The following is a 14528-nucleotide window of genomic DNA, read 5'->3' as shown; positions in this document are numbered from 1 at the left end:
AGTTTCCTCTATAGTATCAGATTTGACCGAATGGTTAATTGTAGGCATAGATTAATTCTTACAATCTAACAAATTCCAACAAAAACCTAACAGCCAGCCATGGTTCCCCCCAGAATGTGCTGCTGCTATCGCGCACAGAAATCACTTTTTCCATAGCTACCAACGTAATAGATGCACTGAGACTAAAGTTGCTTTCAGGACTGCCAGCAACCACTGTAAAAGAGTAATAAAAAATGCAAGAGAGCTATATGCCCAGTCTTTAAAATCCAAGGTAGCTGATCAGCGGCTTGGATCCCACCAGTTTTGGCAAATAACAAATAGGATCCTGAACAGAAGTGTGCGTTCTATCCCAACCATTATCAATGGACCAGAGGTTATCTCGTCAGCGTCAGACAAGGCCAAACTATTTGCAAAGAACTTTGCAGCTAATTCTACCCTATGCGACGAAGGCCATCAACTCCCCATATCTCCTGTGTGTTATGAGTAAGTTGCTGGAATCCATATTAAATAGAGAAATAGTCAACCACCTCAGTAGGAACAACCTTTTTAGTGACACAAGCTAGGTAACATACAAATATCCGTGATAAGTCATCTTCCTCTCAGTACAGACCAATAAGTCTCCTGTGTGTTATGAGTAAGTTGCTGGAATCCATATTAAATAGAGAAATAGTCAACCACCTCAGCAGGAACAACCTTTTTAGTGACACAAGCTAGGTAACATACAAATATCCGTGCATGAGGTCGCCAAGCTAATCAAGAACCTAGATTCCAGTAAAGCAACTGGCCCTGATGGCATCCCAATTATAGTGTTAAAAAAGCTTCAACCAGAACTCGCTCCCATACTTACAAAACTATTTAAGCGCTGCCTTAAGGAGAAGTGCTTTCCGACTCCCTGGAAGACCTCATAAGTTTGCCCTGTATTTAAGAATTAAGGTGATAAGTCATCTCCCTCTCAGTACAGACCAATAAGTCTCCTGTGTGTTATGAGTAAGTTGCTGGAATCCATATTAAATAGAGAAATAGTCAACCACCTCAGCAGAAACAACCTTTTTAGTGACACACAATATGGTTTCCGCTCTGCAAGATCTACCGCAGACGTGCTGACGGTTATATCCCACAGGATTAGTGAATCTCTTGACAAAGGCTTCCTTTCTAGGGTAATTGCTCTTGACATATCAAAGGCCTTCGACAAGGTATGGCATAAGGGTCTACTTCACAAGATTTCCAGCTACGGTATAACTGGAAATGTTTTCTCAATCATTAAATCATTTCTCTCCGATAGGCTCATAAGAGTAGTGGTAGACGGACAAAAATCGGAGGCCTGCAATATAAATGCTGGAGTCCCTCAGGGGTCAATCCTGGGCCCAACTCTTTTCCTGATCTACATCAATGACCCCCCTAAACACATACTTAAATCATTCGTTGACATTTATGCTGATGACACGACCATCTACGGCAACACATCAAAGGCTGTAAATGACAAAGTTCTCTCTGATTCTCTCTCCTCTGATCTCGAGCGCGTGGTTCAGTGGGGGAAGACGTGGCTGGTTACCTTTAATGCATCTAAAACCAAAATCCTATCCTTACATCATCAACGCTCTGATCCCCATCTGCCATCAATTGTGATGGATGGCTCTCGTCTGGGAGAGCCCCGTGTTTTGACAAGCTTCTGGGTTTGACCTTTACTCCTGATCTGAAATGGAATACGTACATCAAGTCTGTTGCTAAGGTCGCTGGAAAGATGGTGGGATCCTTCTACCGCTTCAGAAGATATCTCACTACTGATTCAATTCTCTATCTATATAAAAGCCAAGTACGTCCAAGGATGGAATACTGCTGTCATATCTGGGCAGGAGCTGCTAAAAACAGCCTATCCTGCCTTGACAGAGTACAAAATAGACTTCGTGGCTTAGTGGGGGATGCCCTTTTCTCTACCTTGCAACCTCTCTCCCACAGAAGAGACGTTGCGAGCCTATCCTTATTTTATCGTTATTTCCATGGCAGGTGCTCGTCTGAACTCCAATCTCTGGTCCCCCCTCGCCAATCTTTCCCGAAAAACACCCATCTAGCCAAATCCACAGTGAAAAATTTCCCCCACTCTTTATCTGTGCCTAAATCAAAACGTGGATTCCATGAACAAAGCTTCTTTCTTAGAACTGCACGCCTGTGGAACTCTGCTCCGTCTGCCTGCTTCCCACCGGACTACAACTTGGATGTCTTCAAGTCCAACGTTAACAAATTCCTAATGAACCGTCCCCTTATGTCAACACTTCATCAAATATCCACACTAACGTAATGTACTTGCAATAACCCTTATCCCTGAGTGGCTTCCGGGCCTTGATAAGTGGTGATCACTGTGTAAAAAAAAAAAAAAAAAGAGACCATTCATTTGGCATGAAATTAAATATTAAAAATATCAATTTTCGCTATCATAATTTAGTTGCGTCAAAATATCTTGAAATCATAATATTAAAAAATAAACATATCTTAAATCCGCAAAAAGCCTATGAAGGATTATGATAAATAGTAAAACTATAATTGTTGTTTGGAATCAGACTTAACAAACCTGAGTATACACTTTACTGTCTGTATTTCATTTTGATACTGTGTTGTTTAATTCGTGATTAGAGACAATAAACGTATCTAAAAAACACATGCAAATACCCCGCATAAAATGTTGACGAGCAGCAAAACAAACGCGCGAAATAATAATTTCCCTGTTCAAACTTAATCAAGATTAGTAAATCCTTTACGTCCTCATAATATGACGATAATAATATTTGACCAAAAATACCAACAAAGAAAAGACAAATAGATTATAAGAAACCGAACGACAGTTTTAAGCCGTATGTTTTTCCTGTAGTCGTGTAATTCGAACCAAATAATTAATGGCCTGTACAGAAGGGAGTGGACAATAAGGAGGCATTTAAGCAGACCAAATATAGTTCTTAACATCAGATTAGCTGAGATTCTTCACGTCTTATTAATCAATTACCTATATTTAAGATATAACTGGGGGCATGATGTAGGTGATGGCGGTGGTAGTGCTGATGGTGTCTCGATCATGTCGTCAGAATACTGACCAAGTCTCGTATGACTAATTACATACTAGGTGTCGCTAGGGATGAGAATAGAAATAAAAGCTATAAAAATTACCGAAAGACCCGCAGATATAGCGTAGTTTGAAACCACCTATCACCCACATTCCAATGTTTTTAAGTCCCCTTTTTACCTCCTTACAGTATTTTTATTCTTATGATTTTGCGAACTTCAAAAAAAAATGTCCATTTCCATTTATCAACATTTTTCTTTTACAATACCCTTTTTAGTACAAGAATAAATAAATAAATAAAGAAAACTCTCCAACTGTTTTTTTCCGAGGAACGGATACCCGTCTCTGATTAGATGTTTGGTGAATTTCCGCTATTAAACGAAACACGTGTAAGACGATCTGCATAAACACATTAATAAAAGACTATGAACGTGAAATAAATAAATCTTCTGGTTTGGGAATGAGAACCGACGATATATATATATATATATATATATATATATATATATATATATATATATATACACTAGCAAAAGTACCCATCGTTGACTGGGTTCAAAAACAGCCTACAGAAAATGGACTCTGATTTATGAAAGTATGATAGGTTATGAAAAAGAAGGGTTGTAAATTTGGGTTGAAGGGGTATCAAAACCAAAGTAAAATATGATGAAAGTAAAAATAAAATAGATGAACCCTATAATTTATTATACCATACCTGTTCACACTGAAACACTTATCACAATATTCTGTGGATCTATATTAAAAAACCTTGTTAAACTTTGTGACATATTTCCATTCTATGGAGGTCAGGTACGAACGAAAACCTCATAATTTTATCATACCATATTTCTTCAAACTGAAACATAATTATCAAAGTATACTTACGCAGATAGATATGAAAAGTCTTTATTTAAATTTGTGTCTATTTCCATTCTATGGAGGCCAGGCGCGAACGCAGACCCCACAATTTTATTATACCATCACTATTTAAGTTAAAACATACTTATCAAAGTATACTTATGTACATCTATATCAGAAACACTTGTAAACGTTTTTTTTTTTAATTTTTAATTTTTTTATTTCTATACTTTGTGGACCAGGCGCGAACGCAACCCCACAATTTTAATAAACCACTGTTCTGCCAGATCAAACATACCCATTCCTGTGTCTCGATACATCTATCATTATATGTAATCAGTTTTTTTAAAGTAGTCAACCATATAGGAGCCTATTCGTGACCACACACACACACACACACACACACACACACACACACACACACACACAGAAATTCAGCTTTATACTATAGATATATAGTTTTTATATTTTTTTGTCCGCAAATAATTTAAGCTGCTAAACTACACATTTACCAAAATAAAAAAATAAACGCACACATTAATGTTTATACACGTCATTTTTTTAGGTTCACAAAATCGTGAGATTTCTTAGGACAGGTATCTCTTCTGCCAAAATATCTGGTGGAGAGGGTATCAGATACTTCTTTTTCGGAGCGATTACATTTACATGTTTTTATCCGTTCTTTTATTTTTAAAATTGTTGTAGGAGTATCCACGTTACCCATGATAAAAATGACTAGCAGGCGTGTTTCAAACAGAACTTCATGTCAACCCAGGCAACACCGGGTACCCATGTTAGTATATATATATATATATATATATATATATATGGTCTTTCAAAAAGTAAATATGCTATTTTTATTTAATTAAAAAGATGAGGAGCTAGGAAGATGGGAGTGGTATCATTAAAGCGAGCGCCATTCTATGCTCTGGGATTTATTTTTCTACATAGTCAGCATCGTCGTCAATGCATTTTTGCCAATGATGAACGATGGCTGTGCATGGACGTCTGGAGCGCGCTTTGTTTTACAAAGGTCGTTCCAAAAGTAAACCGAGTGACTTTATTTTTCTATATAGTCACCTCCATTATCAATGTATTTTTACTAGGATATCAATTACGCATTTCTGATTCTGACCCACGTCCATGACAGGGGTTGTTTTCATAGAGTTCTACACCGTCATTATCTGCAACATAGAAATTAAACTTTCAGGTCATGAATGCATCAGTTCAATTATCATAAAAATGCAATTTGCAATTCTCTCTCATCTATTTGGATGGAATAAAAGAATATGAAGAATTATTTTTGGAACGCCAATCGTATATAATGTTAATTTTCTTATACGGCAGTAATTGTGTTGAGTCATAGGGAAATGTCAAGCCGTCAATCTCTACTTACAATGTAATTACCTGTCATGATGGCATTATTCACTACGAGCTACTTTATTAATAAATCAAGCAATTACATTAGTTAGATTATTTGGTTTCGACATTCCAAATATATCGAATCATCAACACGGTCAATCCGCACTCGTTAAAATTATAATCGATAATGAGGGAACATTTTCTGAGTCATGATTACCTCCCCTTGGTCTCATTAACTAAAATTACATCTCTTGGGTATTTTTCACCTCGTAATTATAGATGCGTCCGAGAATTAGATCACGAAATTCAAAGATAATAATAATAATAATAATAATAATAATAATAATAATAATAATAATGATGATGATGATAATAATAATAATAATAATAATAATATTCGTATATTTCGCTTAGTTTGTTTGTCTGTTTGTCTGTACCACTTTCTGTCGGAAATTACTAGACCCATCTAACTGAGATTTTGTATAAAGCTTTGTTGAGATAAAGTGCAGCGAACTAAATATTCTGGTATTCATTCGATAAACAGGGATTAACAGAGATTAATAGGGATTAGTCACCATGATACCACATTTAATCTAGAAGTTTTCTCAGGAAATAATAAGCTGATATGGTTGAAATTTGGTATGGATCTTGATTATAAGGTGCAGTAAACTAAAAGTTATGATAAACAATCGTCAGCATCAGACAAGGCCAAACTATTTGCAAAGAACTTTGCAGCTAATTCTACCCTATGCGACGAAGGCCATCAACTCCCCATATTTCCTCCTATAACACAGAACATGCTAGGGAACATAAAGATATCCGTGCACGAGGTCGCCAAGCTAATCAAGAACCTTGATTCCAGTAAAGCAACTGGCCCTGACGGCATCCCAATCATAGTGTTAAAAAAGCTTCAACCAGACCTTGCTCCCATACTTACAAAACTGTTTAAGCGCTGCCTTAAGAAGAAGTGCTTTCCAACTCTCTGGAAGACCTCATCAGTTTGCCCTGTATTTAAGAATTCAGGTGATAAGTCATCTCCCTCTCAGTACAGACCAATAAGTCTCCTGTGTGTTATGAGTAAGTTGCTGGAATCCATATTAAAAATATGAGAAATAGTCAACCACCTCAGCAGGAACAATCTTCTTAGTGACACACAATATGGTTTCCGCTCTGCAAGATCTACCGCAGATGTGCTGACTGTTATATCTCACAGGATTAGTGAATCTCTTGACCAAGGCTTCCTTTCTAGAGCAATTGCTCTTGACATATCAAAGGCCTTCGACAAGGCATTGCATAAGGGTCTGCTTCACAAGATTTCCAGCTACGGTATAACTGGAAATGTTTTCTCAATCATTAAATCATTTCTCTCCGATAGGCTCATAAGAGTAGTGGTCGATGGACAAAAATCAGAGGCCTGCAGTATTAATGCTGGAGTCCCCCAGGAGTCAATCCTGGGCCCAACTCTTTTCCTGATCTACATCAATGACCTCTCTAAACACATACTTAAATCATTCATTGACATCTATGCTGATGACACGACCATCTACGGCAACACGACAAAGGCTGTTAATGACGAAGTTCTCTCTGATTCTCTCTCCTCTGATCTCGAGTGCGTGGTTCAGTGGGAGAAGACGTGGCTGGTTACCTTTAATGTATCTAAAACCAAAGTCCTATCCTTACATCATCAAAGCTCTGATCCCTATCTGCCATCAATTGTGATGGATGGCTCTCGTCTGGGAGAGGCCCCCTGTTTTGACAAGCTTCTGGGTTTGACCTTTACTCCTGATCTGAAATGGAACACGTACATCAAGTCTGTTGCTAAGGTCGCTGGAAAGATGGTGGGATCCTTCTACCGCTCCAGAAGATATCTCACTACTGATTCAATTCTCTATCTATATAAAAGCCAAGTACGTCCAATGATGGAATACTGCTGTCATATCTGGGCAGGAGGTGCTAAAAACAGCCTATCCTGCCTTGACAGAGTACAAAATAGACTTCGTGGCTTAGTGGGGGATGCCCTTTTCTCTACCTTTCAACCTCTCTCCCACAGAAGAGACGTTGCGAGCCTATCCTTGTTTTGTCGTTATTTTCATGGCAGGTGCTCGTCTGAACTCCAATCTCTGGTCCCCTCTTACCAATCTTTCACGAAAAACACCCGTCTAGCCAATCCACTGTGAAAAATTTCCCCCACTCTTTATCTGTGCCTAAATCAAAACGTGGATTCCATGAACAAAGCTTCTTTCTTAGAACTGCACGCCTGTGGAACTCTGTTCCGTCTTCCTGCTTCCCACCGGACTACAACTTGGATGTCTTCAAGTTCAACGTTAACAAATTCCTAATGAACCACCCCCTTAAGTAAACATTTCATCAAATCTCCACACTAACGTAATGTACTTGCAATAACCCTTATCCCCGAGTGGCTTCCGGACCTTGATAAGTGGTGACATCTGTGTAAAAAAAGAAAAAAGTATAATACTATATATAGAAATACATGAAAGATTAAAGTAAGACGCGTTTTGTGTATATAAATCCCATTTTGAAGAAACAAACAAAAACAAACAGGAATACAAATTTATATATATAGATTAACATTTACAAATAAATTGATCGTTTTACAGAATACTCCAAAAACAATTTAAAAATTCCTTATTACGCGGAGTTTCAAAGAATGCTATTCTTGCTATTCTTCTCTTAAGATGAACGAAATATATTATTAGCAAATTATTATTATAGCCGAGCTTCTTCGCTTTTTGGATTTACCATTGAGTGAGCCTTTAGGCACGCTGGAACTTTTACTGCTGGTTTGTTTTTGTTTTTCCCCATTTTTCCTATTTTCACAAGTTTTTAACTGACATGAACAAATTATTTTTTGTATTTTATGACGAACCATCATAAAGTGTTGTTTTATTTAGTGTCATAACCAACAAATTTTATCTCGGCTATAATAATCATTTGCTAATTTCTTTCTTTCTTCTCTCAGACCCATATTCGGATATCTGTTTCACATTAATGCTCTTACCCTTTCCTTTTCTTTTATTTGAAGACTTTTTAAGCATCAAATCTCTGAAGCAGAGGTATGTGGGAAGAAGTAATTCCGACAATGGTGTCTTTTGTCCCTGGAACAGCCAACTTGATGACGATTTTGAGACGTTCGTCCAAGAATTCCCGATCGACGACAACATCTCTGAATGCTTTGCTTACTCTTCAGACGACACAATTAAGGATTTGGAAGGCGTCGTATCCGAGGTGAGTCTGTCATAAGTAATGTCATAAGTAATGTCACAAGTGATTTCCCTTATCAGGAATTTGTTTTAGAATGCTTTAGATAACGACTTTGTCTATCTTTCTTTCCCAGACATGTGACCATCACACCCAATCAAAACTTAAGGTGTATAAACTAAATCGTTTGCAATAGATATTATGTTTATACGCAACATAACGCAGAAGCACTATTTTTGTGCCACTTTGGACAATAATAAGTAAATATACTTAACTAGAATATATATTTTACTTGTTGAGCTTGTTACCGACGCCAATTAATCAGGCGCTGCGATAAAACTGGAAAATACCTTTTTTGATGCATAAGGTTCCATCATGGAACTTCACTTCATGGCATTAACACCACATTAGTGTGACATGTTTCAAAAGATTGATATGCCGTATAAACACAGAAATTAAGTCAAAATATGGTCGAAATGGGCTCTAAACAAAAGACACAGGCGAAACAAAATCCGACATATTTTGTTGGCAACATAATTCTGTGGTCATTTGAAGGTCAGTAGCACGGGGTAGTTTTTCTTAACATCGAAAACTACGATCGCCAATCGACACAATTGTCTCTCCTTTTGTACTAGATTGTAAAGCTAGTGCTTCCTTTGAAATGCGTCTTTTCATTTTGAATAGGCGGCCATGTTCATAGTCTGAATGTCTATAAGAAATGTCAGACAGAAATGTTATCAAATAATTTAATCATTTCAATTATCAACAAACCAATATCTATTAACCCTTCCTGCGCTAGGTGTTCAAAATTAGCTAGAAGACCAGTGAGGTTCACACCGAGCCAGATAAATATAAATGTATGAATCAGAATTTGCCAAACTTTATACTTGTATTCTTTATACTTGTTGTCATGTTGTGACACGCCTCTCGTGGTGAGGTCAAACAACTGACCCCTGATCGTTTTCGGACTTTGGCTCGTGATGTCTAGTTCTCCGAGAGACTATCACATTAAGTCCTGAACGCCTCGGTGTAGAATTCTCTGAAAGCAAAAAGCGACGCTTGCAGATGCCGGAAAGAAGGAAAACAAATAAAAATTCTATTCTACCAAAAACTAATTAAAAAAAAATTACAATCTTTTTACAGATATGTACACGCTCAGTTCTTAGCACATTCTTAAAGTCAGTTCGTAGCACGTTTTTAAATTCACACTCGCTCTTCTTCGGAGAAGGCACTCAGGCGGAATGGAGAGGGGGTGGTCAGACGTTGAGAACGGTGCTATTACCTCGAGATTCCACGCAAATCTCGTTAATTTTGAGCGACATTGGCCTTATATAGTCCGGGTCATGTCAGGGGGGGGGAATCGACTAAGCCTATCAAGTTAAGATACGTATCTGGGGGAAACCCCAGATCTAAATTGCGTGTGTGCAGTTCAGCCATAAAGTCTAGAGTTTTGAAATCAGGGACTAAAACTGATATCTGTTCCCATGACCTTAGAAGTTAATCCTTGTCATTCAGAATACCTGGCCTGGTGCTCCCCAGGCCAGACGAATGTCATCTTCATTACTCTAACATTCGCTGTCGTCTATTTTACAAATAACAAATATATCTCTGGCTTTGTCAATAAAACAAAATATATCTCTATATCTTCTAATTCAAGTCTTTTTGATATCCGCTATCGTCCGGGATTAATTTAGCAATTTTAGTATATTTACCGGGTCTTTCTTAGGTCCCATGAAGTCTCAACCTCCCCAATGGGGAGCAAATCGCTCCCTCAAGCCGATCACGTTACAATGTAACCCTATACTGTTTTTGTATATATTGAAATGTTTTTCTTTTGTGAGTGTAAGAAATGAAAAATATTGAAAAACACTTTAATTAAGTAAATATAAGCAACCAAATGTTAAAACGTGTTATGGTTTTGGTTCTCCTGGACACAAGCCGACTTACATGTCAAATTTGATGAACAAAAGTTTTTTAAACACAAATTTTCTCGAATTGCACCAAAACAAATAGAAATGAAGTAAAGACACGAAAGTCAGGTGGTCTAACGCCCCTAGAAATATTATTTTTGGCTGTTCATAGTATTGAAATTAATCATCTCAAACCCTTAATCGTTGTGAATATCAATAAATATCAAAGGGTCAAATAGCAGAGTAGTCTCAAAGATAAAATTCTAAATTTATTGCAAAATGCAAACATTTTAAAAGAAACATATTTTATGTTAAATGAAGTCGTGATAAATTTTAATTTCAAATGTAATAATACCTTGTTTTAATCCTTGCCTGTGTTTTTAAACCAATGTTTACATTCATTGATGCGCTTTAAGCTTAATGTCTTGTTGGTGTTATGAGCTACCTATGATTTTTTTTACTTACCTTCACCCCAAACAATCCACATTGCCACTTGGACGTAAGGGGCTACGAATTGGGACCATGCCTATAAAAGATTAAGATGTTGTTTACGTTGCATTTGAACTTCTGCATATCAGTACAGTTTGGGAAGCAGGAAGAGAATTCCAAAGTCTAGCTGTTCTATGCAAGAAGCTATTAGAGTAGAATACTTTATGACATTTAAGGATCTCAATGGGGAAGGGATGCGATTTTGTTGCTAAGCGGGGTTGTTGAGGATATATACGTCGAGGGGGCACAAGTGCAATGAGTTCATCAGAGCACATTCCATTAAAATACTTGTAAAACAGGCACAGGGATGCAACATTGCAGCGATGGGACAGGGGTTGGAGCTTAGTTGACAAAGTGGGACCTATTAGATTGCAGACCCTTTTTGCACCATTTAGTTGTCTCATTGGCACACTGTTCAGCAGGGAGAGAGAAGATATTGATCCATAGGGAACCTCTGATATGTTATCTAATTACTTCCCAGTCAACCCTTTTGTAGTATCTAGTCGTTTTGATAAATGGCTCCTACCCTTGGGGTTGGGATTACAGTGCAACGTCTACTGATACAACTAGGTAGTCTGTGTTCCTGAGCAGACTGTGGACATTAGTTACACAATCTTCAGATACTGTGGTAAGAAATACGTCTAGGAGTGAAGCTTGCTGGTGGCACTATCTGAGAGGCGCGTTGGAAACAAGACTGTGTGAGAGAATGAGCTGTTAGTAGAGCATCCAGCTGCATCTGTGTAAACTGAGAAACCAAGCTAATTTTTATGGTGGACATTAAAGTCACCAAACGCATGAATTTGGGCATTACTATCTAAGAATATATAACCTATTACTATCTAAGATATATAACCTCTACAAACTAACCCACTAACATTAACTAACCACGCGGGGTCGCATAAATACCTGGATTAGGACCCAGGCACGGAGCAACCTCTCTCAGTGCCGACGGACACAGTAGATCTTCCTTGCTCATCCGTCTAGGAGAAGGAAAACTCTGAATCTAAACCAAAGGGGAGGGAGGCCTCTTCAGTCTTGGATGACAACCTTTCTAGAGCTGGTGACTCAAACAAATTACCGGTTTGCAAACCTAAATTGCTTAAGGAGTAGATAGGCTCTGTCTATCGTCCGGCTTCCATACTCCTTCTTTGCCTATTAGTCAGGCGCAGAGATCGAATCACAGTTATTCAACAGAAACACTCAGTGGTAGATCTTGTTTCTTGTCTAGGGCAATGAACGCCGTTTTCCCCACTCCCGACACACCCCACCCCTAACGCTGGGCACTTGAGAGTGCTTGAGTACCATATATGCTTGAGCAATTAGATTGGGTTGACCTTCCTCTGATGGGTTGAGGGTACCGGATTGACAGTTCCTGGCTGCTGTTTCCAACTGGTAGTACAGGAGCCCTAACTCTTTCATAGCACTTAGAGCGGCTGCTCCATCAACAGTTGTAAAATATCGGGATGTTTGTAGTGCCATGTCGCGCATGGAAAGGGACCCTTCACTCATCCCCGGTAGGCTTTCCTGAGGCCACAATCCTAAGAAAGGTCAGCTGATGGTATACTTGTGATGCATGTCTGATGCTCTGCATAACCTCCTGTTCAGCTTCCCCTTACCTAAACTGAAACTCTTAAAAAATATGACGACAGTACAATCTAAAAATAAGCTTAAACCAGGCTTAGGGTCAAACAAATCCAACTTGCCTCCTCGCTTGAGGCTTGCATTCCCAAATATATAATTTAGCTGATGTTGAAGCATTTCTCCTAACAAATACCCCGGATATCTTAGCACTAAGTGAGACTAACCTACACTCCTCCATCCCCTCTAACTACTTTAACATACCTGGCTATCTCCCACTATAACGTAAGGACTCTGACAGACACATGGACGGATTTGGAGTTTACATTCGTAATACCCTTCCCTTGACTAGAGAAACAAACCTAGAATCGGATGATCAAGCCTTTATGTGCTTTAGACTAAACTTGCAACACAACATTAGCTACTTTTACTTTCTCTACCGCTCTCCCTCGACCCAAGACTGCACCATAATAAACAAAGTCTCTGACAGCATAGACACAGCACTCATTTCCTATCACAAATTGTTACGTTTCCAACCAGTTTCCCTGACCACCAAGAACAACATGCATCACTTCTAGATCTGTTTTTGACCACAGTTCCCGATGATTGTATAACGAATGCCGACAGCCCATTTGGGAATGCTGATCATGCAGTGATAATGGTAGAAATCGCCCTAAACTCTAGACCCAAAACTGAGGAGCCAGTGCTCAAAACAGCGAGATATTATAAAAGGGCTGACTGGGAAGCCATCAGGGAACTAATCAGAGATGCCCCATGGGGAAATATATTTTCTCTTCCTACTGAACAGTGCGCAAACGAGACCTTCGAATGGTTCAAAACTGCAATCGAAGCGCATGTTCCCATGCGGAAATTCTATAGCAAGCCCCACTCTCCTCAATGATTTACTTCGACTTGCGCAACTGCCATTGCTCAAAAGCAGCATGCATACCGCAAATTTAACCGACATAAGTCCAGTTCAAACAGACAGAAGTATATAGAAGCTAGAAGTAACGTTAAGAAAGAAATAGCGACATCTAAGAGAGAATTTACGGAAACCACTAAAAAACGCATTGAAGCACAAAAACTAGGAACTCCTGAATTCTGGAAAATCTACATCAGTGTAGTAAATAATGGGCAATCAACAATTCCCCCACTAACCAACAATCACGAGGTTGTTTGCTCAGCAACCGACAAGGCTAACATGCTTGCCAGTCGGTTTGCCTCAAACTCCACACTGGATCCCACCAACCACCCCCTACGTGAATTTCCTATGCGGACAGACGCCACGCTAGACGATCTGAAAATCACCCCTGCTCAGGTGCATGCTATCATAAAAGACCTTGACACTTCAAAAGCATGTGGACCCGATCTCATCCCAGCTGTGCTATTAAAAAAGTGCTTAGCCGAAGTAGCTCCAGTTCTCTCAAAACTCTACAACAAATGCCTTAATGAATCTTGCTTTCCGGGCTGTTGGAAAACTGCTTCTGTTGTACCAGTATTCAAGAATTCTGGTGAAATAACTGACCCATTAAATTATCGCCCCATTAGCTTCCTCCCACTTTTTGCCAAAATACCTTAATTAACCATGCTCTAGTCCATCAGCTTACAGATGCTAAACTTCTGACTGACCAACAGCATCCTAACTGTAATCTCTGAACGTATATACCATTCACTGGACAAAGCAGAGGAGATCAGAGCGGTAGCTCTAGATATATCTAAGGCTTTTGACAGGATATGGCATGAGGGTTTCCTCAGGAAAATTAGATCATATGGTATCACTGGTAGAATACTTAACATAATTAAATCCTTCTTAGATAAGAGAAAACTCCAGGTTATCCTCGACGGTCGTACATCGAAACAACATGATATAAATGCGGGAGTTCCTCTACTGTTCCTGATATTCATAAATGACCTCCCCGACAAAACTGCCTCTGAGATGGGTATATATGCTGATGACACCACACTCTATAACAGGCACGGCAGGAAAACAAATGAACACATATCTAAAGAAATGGCAGAAACACTAAAGGATGACGTCCAATGTGTAGTGGAATAGGGAC

At 38.8% G+C, this 14528-nt stretch overlaps 1 protein-coding gene across 1 annotated transcript in view; it reads left to right on the top strand.

The window, feature by feature from the left end:
- LOC145289490 (uncharacterized) overlaps positions 1-14528 on the top strand; it is a 319689-nt gene that overhangs the window by 190263 nt on the left and 114898 nt on the right. The window contains exon 3 of the mRNA XM_080136416.1: positions 8316-8518. Coding sequence (XP_079992542.1) covers positions 8316-8518 — 203 coding nt within the window. The remainder of the gene's footprint in view (positions 1-8315; positions 8519-14528) is intronic.

This window comes from Euprymna scolopes, chromosome 2 (assembly GCF_053919585.1).
Source record: "Euprymna scolopes isolate OS-2025 chromosome 2, ASM5391958v1, whole genome shotgun sequence".
NCBI lineage: Eukaryota > Metazoa > Mollusca > Cephalopoda > Sepiida > Sepiolidae > Euprymna > Euprymna scolopes.
Note: the sequence above shows the minus strand (reverse complement) of the source record. Positions and strands in the feature narration are given on the sequence as shown.